The sequence below is a fragment of the Thunnus albacares genome, chromosome 3, assembly GCF_914725855.1.
Source record: "Thunnus albacares chromosome 3, fThuAlb1.1, whole genome shotgun sequence".
In the NCBI taxonomy this organism is placed as follows: domain Eukaryota; kingdom Metazoa; phylum Chordata; class Actinopteri; order Scombriformes; family Scombridae; genus Thunnus; species Thunnus albacares.
Window position 1 is genome coordinate 29777137 of NC_058108.1, and position 10982 is coordinate 29788118.

Here is a 10982-nt window from a genome sequence, read left to right on the forward strand (position 1 = left end):
TTGTGATGTCACAAATCCTGCTGGTAGGTACACATGTTAAACTCGGATTTAAGGTCAGCACAGAGAAACTGATGAATGTGAATAACAAACTCTGCACATATATCATTCTGCTTGGTGAAGTTCAAACATCCAACTGGAGGAACAAGAAGAAAAATGCATTTTTGAATGAAGGAGGACTTGAAGAACTGCTGATTGTGAGTTAAAGCCCCCATAAAACATCTCAGCCCTCTCATTCATCTGCTGGAAAGTTCCCATCCTCATGTCATGGGTCTCCAGCGCCCCCGTGTGGTGAGCAGGACACAGTGCAGGTTATTGTATAGAGACACAGTCAGGCTGCTGCATTTCACTGAGCTTCAACTGGAGAGGTGAGAGGGAAGAAAGGGGAATAGACCAGTGACACTAGCTGGTGTTAAACCTCAGTGGAATGAGAATCATAATAACAATGATAATAAAACTTTATTTAAATAGCAAATTTCATACAAAAGATGTGATATAATGTGTTTCACAAAACATGAAAAAACATAAGACAGATGCATGAAACAGGAACATTAAAAACATAAACATTTATTTAAAAAGAGACAAATCAAAAATAGATTAAAAATGAATAAAATTAGTTAATTTGTAAATAAAATGACAAAATATGGTTGTTTTGATATTATTCTCAATTATATTTATGTGCAAAATACGCATTCATGGATCTGTATCGACTGATGTGTAGAAAATGTATAGAAATAAACTGAAACGTTTGGTTTTTGTCTGAACAATCTCAACTAAAGGTCCATTCATTCAGTTCTGATGAAGCTTTCGACCACATCACATGGGCCTCATGAGCAGATTGAGTTTGCTCAGTTGCCATGGAAATGTAGAAATAATCTATTAATTCTGTGCACCAATTCATGACAGTTCATTCTTGATCTTGGTACAGCAGCACACAGAAAAACAACGCCAACTCAAGGTCCACTTACTTGAAGGTCAAGAATGAACTGTTAAGCTCAGTTTCATCAGTTGTGATACCTCACATCACCACAAAAACAACAGTGCGGTGGTCAAAAGTCATAATAAGAAGGAGGTTTTGAAATCAGATCTTGCTTGAATTGGCAGCCAATGCAAAGACATCAAGACAGGTCTCATGTGATCCAACTTCTTGGATCTTATGAGGACTCTGGCAGCTGTGTTTTGGACCAAATGGAGACCTTTTGTTGCTGTCATAGGCCAGAGAAAAGTGCATACATGTTATAAAGGTTTGTACAAGGATTTAAATGACTGAATTTGCTAAAATGGGGTGTATTTTAAGTGAAGTAAGTGTTAGCTTGGGGCCCCGCAGGCACCATGGGGCCCTGAACATTATGAACATTGTTTGAGTTCCTCTGCTGATTTTTCATTTGCATAATTTACATTTTTAAACATTTTGTTAGTGTGCCAAAATCCTCCCAGTCCATCACAATGATTTCCAAACTTTGGGGTCACAGTAATCAATTTTGGGTTTCTGTCAAATAACAAAATTTAAGTTATTCTTGTGACTTCGATGTGTTCATGAGCTTTTAAGTTTTAATGTGGAAACAACATGGGCGCTACAGAGAAGTTGTGTTTTGTGCCAGACTTGTTGCTGCAGCCAACACATCCCCTAAAACCACTAAAATATTGCTTTTGACTTGTTATCAGGGCAAGAACTAATCTAGGTCACTCTATGGAGACAGCAACAACAGTTACAACCTACAAATTACATGTGAGCAAAAAACTGATATACAGTAAGTACATTACTTAAACGTTTCTTGCCATGAACAAAACATTTACTTTTGTCCGCCATTTTTCTGCTTATATGACGTTTCTGTTATTTTTCTGCTCTGCAAGTCGTGTACCAAAATTTTCGCCGACTTTCCAAGTTGTTGTTCCGTCTCGAGGGGGCGCTCACGTGAATTTTCCCAGTCAGGAACTCATTTTTCCGATTAATCCGACAGCACATGAATGCCACATACCGTTTTGGATTTAGAGAAACAACAGCAAAGAGTGAATCTAACATTTAATGTTTTATCTACAAATTAAATAAAAATAACACTGCAGGATAGATGTTTAAGCTACGAACATTTTTGTCTTTAAGGTTTTTGGTCATGAATCATTAAGTGGGAGGCAGGTAAGCAAGTACAGACCTCAAATAGCCTGAAACTTATTTAAATACGTCTTGTTGATATGAATAAGAACAATTAAGATGTAGGAAAAACACAGCTTTTAAAAAGTATAGTTCAACAAGTCTTCAACAATGTAAAAGAAGGGGATTGGCTGAGGCAGCTGAGCACGTGCAACAGGACGCGCGCACACCTGCACTTATTTCCACTTAATTAAACCCTTCACGTCTTGTCCAAACCAAACCGCGGAGTCGTCTCGTTTTATCGGTTGTAATGGTTGAATCTCGCAGAGTTCAATTCACCACTTTGACCTGTGATGTACCTTCATCCTCTGACAAACCAGGTTCGGCCCAAAAGTCTCCATCATGCGTCATGCAGGGAAAAGAAAACGGTTCAGATGGACCAGCTGACACCGACACAGTCCGGCTCGTCCTCAAGTTATTTGAGCCTGATGATCGGGACTTTCCAGAGTTCAGCTACAGTCAACTCGTTGACAACAAGGTGGGAGTTTAGTCTGAATTCTGTTGAGAAAACAGGTTTTCTCTGATGCTCAAAGATGGTCTCAAGTTTAAAATCGTACTCCTGCAGCCAGAGAGTTTAAAAACAAACAAATATCCACGTTTTTACTTGCAACTTCGTAGTATAAAAAATGTGTTTAAAGGGCTCATGGCGGAACTTTTATCATTTTTTAAAAATCAAACAGCTTCCCAAACCATTAAAATATTATTTAAGATGAACTTTTCTCCTTTTTTCACCATATGTAACATTAAATTAGCAATGTTATAAGGCACAAGCGTTAAAAGTCATTTGTCATTACAGTATTTGAGTTTATCAACCAGCTTACTGATTAAAATTTAAAAAAATATGTCCGTATCTTCCCCTAATGCAGTTGCTACCCTGTTGTTTACTAGTTTGTTCATGTCCCTGTAATGTTGCTGTTTGGGTATGTTTTTATTTATCTTAAGCAATTTTTATGGGAGTAAACGTGTGTAGAAAAAGGGAGTAAAAGTACCTTTTTCCCCCTCCACATGGCCACAAGGAAGACGTGAAGAATTTTTAAGCATGAGAATATAGGAAATCTTTTTGCAATTAATAATGTTATTCTACATATTACAAGTTGATACATGAAGGGTTTCTATATCACGTCACTGATGTGATGAAAGGAATTTCCTCATGATAACAGTACATTGAATTTGTCAGTGAAGATATCATGAGGCCAGAATGACCTTACGTGAAGTACAAGTACAATCAGAAAGTTCAATGTTAACAGGGCGGTTAAGTAAGAGCCCTCTGTGTCATCCATTATTTTATTTAGATGTGATGCAAACAAGACTAAATATGTCAGGTTTCAGTGTCCGTTTCCTCCGAATGCTTCAGTGTCCTCTGAAAAACAAGCGAACCAGGACGATGTGGGATCCTGAATCACTGATGGGTGTATACAGTTCGTCGTCTTTGTCAGTCCTTTGATAACTGATCCATGAAATTCATAAGCATCTTTCAAAAAAAGTAGTACCAAGATAAATTTGTGATTATAGGACACAGAACTGTTATTTTTGTGTATAATCGATATGAGATTTTGGACTTTGTAGATCAGCCACGTGGTAAAAGATGATGTCCCACTGAGCAGATTTGAAATGGAAGAAAAGCAAGAGAATGAAGAGATGGCTGCTCTGGCAAGGAAGTTGGAGGAGAAATATGCAAGTAACTCTCTGCAAACCTGAATTAACTATATTTTTAGTTCTTGTACACTTAGAGAAAAATTCTTCCATCAAATCAATGTCATAATACAATAAATTGTTTATATCCTCATTGCAGGGTGACAAACCTAAGAAAAAGAAGGACCGCATTCAGGACTTGATCGATATCGGATATGGTTATGATGATGAGGATTCTTTCATCGACAACTCTGAGGCTGTGAGTCCAGCGTTACGTTACATGTTTTGATTTCCCTTGTACAATATTTAAGACAAACTTTTATGAATTCACATTTTCCTTTAACACTAAGAACGCTCTGGCTGAACTAAGGGGCTGCATAAAGGACGAAGGATTAAATAGTGCAACGATATTCCAGTAGAGCCCCAGAATAAAAATGTAGACCTGGAAATGTCCTCTTCAAATGACTGTTTTGGTTTTTTTTAAATCTTTCTGAGAAACAGATGGTTACCAGTGTGACTGTAATGTAATGCTAAGACACGAGAGGCACAAATTGGAGCTAGAATGTGCCTAGACCCGTTCTGTGGCTTTATTTTAATCTTCTTTCTCTAATTAATAAAATCTATTTGAATTAAATTACAATTATTACCACCTCTGGCTGGTCTCTGTAGTATGACGAGTTTGTGCCGGCCTCCATCACCACGAAGTTCGGTGGATTCTACGTGAATTCGGGCGTGCTGCAGTTCCGCCAGGCTTCAGACACTGAGACTGAGGACTTCACAACAGAAGAGAAAACACTTCAGCCCTCAAAAGTAAGTGCTATACATTATATGAAGCATCTCGAAATATTTTCTCAGATGTGTGTGTTGAGATCTGAGTTTAGTAACACATTTTTCCTTGCTGTTTCATAACTGAAACTTGCACATTTGAATGGCCAAACTGTTTATGCACCTTGTATCCTATCCCTAAAAAAACTTGTAGTGTGATTTGACCATAACTGATAAGATGTAACACCCTTAAATTTTTTTTTAAATTTTTTTTTTTTTTTTTTTTTTTTTTTTTCAGAAACGCAAACTTAATGGAGTACAGGATAAAGAAAAGAAGAAACCGTGCAGAGAAGATGGGGAGACGAAAAACGACGTGGATGCTAAGTCAAGGTGAGACTGACTGGAGTTTTACCTCTTGTTTAGAGCCAGTTTGACACTGATGCTAGAATCTCTTGTGACATTTTAAGACTAAAAAAAAATTCTCTCGTGACATGTTTTTCTTTTTTTTTTTTTTATATTGCAGCACTTTATCTGAAATTGTACTGAGTGATAAGAAGAAGAAAAAGAAGAAAAAGGCTGTTGGTACATTGAGCGTCACCAGCATGCTGAAAAAGTTTCAAAAAGAAAAGGAGCGGGAGCGACAGAAGATGGAAAAAGCAAATCAGAAGGCGGCTACAATCATGGGTGCACCCAAAATCCCTCTGTTTCCGGCAGATGCAGGCGGCGGTGGGGGCTCAGGATTGACCGACCCTCTCCTGAGTTTAATTGGCTCTACCAATGACCACGCACTCATCCAAGCGGCCAGCACAGTGGATTTCGACATTGATTTGGACTCTTTATTAGATGTCACTGAAGAGACTTCGTCGCTGAAATCGTTTCCAGCCACAGAGACGCAGCTTCACCAGCCCAAAACTGATTATCAGACTCAGTCCAGTGTTTCCTCTGATGCTCAGCCTCCATATAGAAAGACTAATTCCCAGCTGAAACCTCCTCCAGAACAAATCCAGCTCGTATCGGAAGCCAGTTCTACTTCGCCTCATCAGTGTGCCCCCCTGCCAGAGGGACTTCAACCACAACTGGAAGACCGCATTAGAAAACTCATGCTGGTAAGGTCAATTATGTTATTTGCTGAAGTGGAGATGTCTCTATGTGCATGTGTTGACAATTTTGAATTAAATGGACTAGTGCAGGATGGATGCACAGATGACATACGTTTAACTTTCAGGCTGCCAAAACCTCTGAGGGAGAGTCGAAACTCAAATTCTTCACTCCAGAAATCAACTCAATCCTGCTAGAGTGAGTTATCCAACAACACAGACATAGCGAATACACCTTTTAGTTTGGCAGCTATTGTCCTAAGCCAGCAGCACACTCTAAGCCTTTTTACTTTTCATGTATTAAAAAAAAAATAATAAAAAAAGAGGGGTGCTGTGCATGGCTGAGAAATAGTCACATAACTGCTTTTAATACCATAAGTTGTTGTTTTTACACCTCAGTTTTTGTATGTATGAAACTAGAGGGATAAGAGCCAGGCTAGCAGTTTCCCTCTGTTTCCAGTCTTTATGCTAAGCTAAGCTAACTGTCTCCTGGTTCTAGTTTCATATTTACCAAACAGTCATGAGAGTGGAATTGATCTTATTATCTGACTCTCTGGAAGAAAGTGCATTTATTAATTTTAGGGCATAATTCAGCTTATTGACTTTGTCCTGATTCAGAATTGAGTTTCAGTGTCGGGAGCAGGGTGGCCAGTTGCGCTCCAAGGTGTACACACACCTGTCTTCTTTCCTACCCTGCAGCAGAGAGACGCTCCTCAAACGTGTAAAGAAACTGTTGCTCACACATGCGGTGAGTATTTTAATTGTTTGAGGTTTGTTGATGTTGGACATTTTTATAGTAAAATGAAATGTGCAATTGCATTTGCATACAAGTGATTTTTTTATTTTTTTTATTTTAACTGACACTGACCAGGAGGATCCCCCTAATGTGGAGGATCCCATGCAGAAACTTAAGGAGGCCATTGGCAGAGCTATGCCCGAGCAGATTACGAGTTTCTATGAAAACTGTAAAGCATATGAACAAGTCAAGACTCCAAAGTAAGTTTGTGTGTGTGTGTGGGGGGGGGGGACTCTCCTCCCTTACGGGGACAAAAAGCAAGTCCTCTTAATGTAAATCATTAATTTTGGGCTGAGGACTTGGTTTAAAGTAAAGGTTAGTTTAGGGTTATTTTAAGGTTAGGTTAAGGTTTAGGGTTAGGCATGTGGTGGTTAAGGTTAGGCTAGGTCTCCAGGAAATGAATGTAAGTCAGCGTAATGTCCTCTGAAGTGATGGAAACACAACTGTGTGTGTGTGTGTGTGTGTGTGTGTGTAAGAGAAAATATGTTTTTCCTCTTTGGTCAAAAGTTTTTGTTGCAGTTTTCTGTAAGTTTGCTTTTGGTTCTAAATGTTGGACTGACTGAGTGATAAACACATGATGATAAAGCGATCGGAAACAACTGAAAATGAGATCTAAGAAACTTGGTGCAATGAAGGCAGTGACTATATGAAAACTACATTACAGGAAGCTCTGTTGATGTAGTAATGGAAGTCAAATCAACCCTATTTATAGAGCACATTTCACAGACAGGCGTAAACTCGAACAAAAAGAATTAGGTAAAGATTTTAAGGTAAAGTGATATCTTTTTAAAATCTATAACTACCTTGAGGATTAGGATATGGTCGCTTCTCGTTCTCAATACATTCAGATTTGTTTTGGCATCTCAGGAATTCACTGGATGGAAAATTTCGCTTTTTTTTTTTTTTTTTTTTTTGTGCAACCAGCACCTGTACGTGGAATCAATGTTATTAAAAGTATTACTCATATGCCTTGAACACACCAAGATTTTTGGATGGGTAATAGCTGAAGATGTTTGTGGATCATCTGTTATTGAATAAACAGAACAAATTTGGCCTGATTGGAAACACTTTTTCTCTTTTCCATTGTTAACTTGTGTTTCATGTCAGGGAAACAGAGGAGGGGACATATGGCACACAGAAGGTGAATGATGGCCCAGAGGACAACGTGGAGGAGAAAGGTGGAAAGAGAGGAGGTCCTAAGAAGTTGTTCAAATGGAACGAGGAGATCAGGTCGGATATATAAAATATCTATAGATTATTAAACAGTTTCATACTTAACTGATCTTTGAGAAAAAGCCTCTGTGGAACTTGGAGTTAAGTTGCTTTATCAGCCAATTTTCATTCTTTCATTGTGTAAATTTTGGTATTTTTTTTGTCACGCAGGGAGTGCTTGGGCCAAGTGTTAAGGGCAAAAATGGATAAATATAAAAGGGAAAGGAAAGGGAGCCAGGAGATGGAGGAGTATCTGAAGATGCTGCTAGACAATGAGGTGAAACCGCTTTGGCCAAAAGGGTGGATGCAGTCTAGGTATGCGCAACACAAAAACCTGATTTCATACTTCTTTAAAAGTACTTCATCTGAGTGCATATACCCTATATGTTTTTTTTCAGGGTGCTGATGAGGGAAAGCAAGAAAATGTTAAGCCTCTTCACTGCATTACCGTGAGTACATCATGAGTTGAGATCAAATTTTGTGAAGATGTCCGAATACAAATTCACCCCGCAGTTGTTTTGACAGATTATCAACGACTGTCATTGTAACTTTGTCTAATGTGCGTTCAGAGTAAAGAAGGCCAGGACTGAGAAGAAGCAGTCATCTATCATTGGGGCTCCAACCACATCAGATAGCTGCAGCATTTTTCAGGGAACTCCACCACTGAAAGGAGAACTCCCCCAAGAAACAGACGACGTCTTTATCGAAGGTTCAAACATCTCCAGTTCAAAGTCACTTGGTGCTGTGAAGAAGGAAATTGCTTCCTTGAAAAACGTGAAAAGTAAAACAGGAGGAGGTGTGGTATTGGATGCTGGTGCTTCTACACCTGTGGAGACAAACAAACCTCTGGTCAATGTCACTTCTTCTGCTCCGGTTCATTCACTTCTGGATGTCCTTGCTGATCAAGCACTGGCTCGAGAGCAACCTCTCTCAGTCTCCCAGGAGCTCCTGGCAGCAGCGGTTGCAAAATACAAACGTTCAGTTCAGCAGTGGAGCTTCAGTGTGGACACCAAAAGTCCTCCTTTTCCTCCTCCACCTCCCCAGTCCAGCCCGGTCGGCTTCCCAGTGAGCGGAGTGTGTCATGTTGTTTTGCCTCGGCTGCTGCCGGATTTCACCAGACATGGGGATGCTAGCCAGGTGCACATCTCTGATGACGATGACGTTATCATACTATGACAACTCCCAACGCAGATTTGCACGCAGTAAGTCTCTGTTTATCTGTTGGTTCTTTTTTTTATTTATTTATTTATTTTTATTTTTTTTTTTTTAGTAAAACTTAGGATGATCTTAACAGAAAACATTGTTTTTGAAAGAAAACACAACCAAATAACTAAGTTACAATCACTACTTATTAAAATAACAAAACACAACAACCAAAGCATGTATGAATAGCGCAATATGCAGCAGTGAATGCTATTTTTTTCTGTTTTTACAACTTACAATCTTAAAATATGTTTTTTCACTCATTTTGTTTAGTTACTTAATTGGAGGATTTGAACATTACTGTAAGTGCATGTTTTTTATTTCAGCCCTCAAAATAAGAATATAGTCAGATAAATGAAAAGCTGAAGTTGTCAAGTGCTGAAAGATTAATTGTAGATTCTGATATGTTCAATTCTAATAACACAGCTGTAAGATATTGAATAATACAGCCAGGATGAGGTCATGGCACAGGTAGCACTGGTAAAATGATTTGTCAGGATATTTAATTACTACTGAGCCTTATGGCTGTACTGGCTACTAACAGGTCACAACATATACAGAATCCTTTCGGTTGCCGCCAACAAGAAAAGGATCCAGGCCGAACCTGAACCCCAGAAAGCTTGACTCGCTTTCCGGTCCTTTTGTGTCACCAACTGTGCACTGAGCTCAGTATTTGTTTCAGTTCAATTAGATTAACAAATAGATGCAGACAGAAACTGAACCAAAAAAAGCTTCATTCAGTGTAAATCAGTCTCAACAAAAAGGTTCCTTGCTCTCAGCAGCACGCCATTCTTGTGCAGTCCTATCTCTACATCTGCATCTGCCCTCTGACAGGCACATATCGGATAAGACTCCAGCAACACTTGCAATATAAAGAACACAATTTTAAACGTATTGGTGGAGTTTTAACCTCTTCAGACTTTTTTTTTTCTTCTCCATGTACCTTGAAGGTGGGTGAAGTTGTCTCAGAAATCCTTCTCTACTTCATATTGAATAAGACTCAGCTTCTTGACACTTGAAAGCCAATCAATCACTACCCAGCAAACATTGAGATGTTGAGTGACTGTTATTAGAACGTCCCTTCAAGACGTCCCATATGGTTCATAAATGAAAGTTGTGCCGACATCCGGGATGTTACCTGACACGAATACATGCACATTAATGTTTCTATGTGGATGTTGCATTTTTTCCCGTCCAACCAGGACCACTTTTGGCCAGGAACACATCACCGTCTGACCAATGTTTGCTGGGTAATGACAACTTGTGACCATGACAATACTCTTGTCAAACTAACAGGAAAAAAGTAATCTTGTGGGGGATTTGAAAAACAAAACAAAACATTTATCTTCTCTTTCTAGACTGTAGCAGTTTCCTTGGAGGTGGACTGGACAGATGACAAGATTCTAACCAACACTTGTGGTAGTTACATTATCAAAAAATCAACAGTGGTAAAGAGCTGCCTGGCTAAAGTTGATGAATTATTATTCAGATGTTTTGTCTACAGTCATCAGCGTTGGTCTTTAGCTGAAAATGTGTTGAAATGTGCTCTGTCTGTCTGTCATCTTTAATCCTATGTTGGGAGCTCAGACAAAGGAGAAGTAACACTTTTACCAGTGGAAAAGTGAAAGAGAGATGTGAACTGGAAGTTGACGTCCTCAAATCACTCTCATCCGTTTCTGACCAAACCCTATGAGAAACATGTACTCAAAGACTCACCTGTGATAATGACCCTTTAACTCTGACTCTGTATTTGAAAGGCTTTGTTTGAAATTTGAATGATTTACTTTAAACTGATAAATAATAAAGATTATATGTTGCATAACAATTTGTTTTTGCGTACTTGTCTTACTGTAACGGACAACACTAGCAAATTTGAACATTAAGTTTTAGTATTGATGTATTATACATTTATTGAAAGTGATGTGCAGTCAAAGTCAAACAAAAGTTTAAGGAGTTGGTTACACACACACATGAATTAGTATTGAAAACCTTTTAGTCTGTTAGTAAAGTGCTACATGCTAATGCAAGGATGTGTCCTCTGGCCAGCATATTTGGGGGTTTCAGTCACATCCTTTGTTACCAGTTACTGGTTTCAAATCAAATCAAATCAAATCAAATTATTTGCCACTTT

General features: G+C 38.7%; 1 protein-coding gene across 2 annotated transcripts; it reads left to right on the forward strand.

Moving 5' to 3' along the window:
- Window positions 1-2324: 2324 nt before the first annotated feature.
- On the forward strand, window positions 2325-10676 carry LOC122979840 (ubinuclein-1-like). Of its 2 annotated transcripts, XR_006402939.1 has the most exons (15): window positions 2325-2624; window positions 3713-3820; window positions 3939-4037; window positions 4448-4588; window positions 4842-4933; window positions 5067-5649; window positions 5769-5839; window positions 6259-6388; window positions 6512-6636; window positions 7544-7666; window positions 7820-7963; window positions 8047-8097; window positions 8218-8850; window positions 10210-10270; window positions 10439-10676. XR_006402939.1 is itself a non-coding variant. In XM_044347607.1 (14 exons), exons 1-13 carry the CDS (start codon window positions 2397-2399, stop codon window positions 8822-8824), a joined length of 2502 nt encoding a protein of 833 aa, XP_044203542.1. In that variant the 5' UTR covers window positions 2325-2396; the 3' UTR covers window positions 8825-8850; window positions 10210-10676. The 2 variants fall into 2 exon arrangements, 1 of the variants encoding a protein (XP_044203542.1); XM_044347607.1 differs by having other exon boundaries at window positions 10210-10676.
- Window positions 10677-10982: the final 306 nt, after the last annotated feature.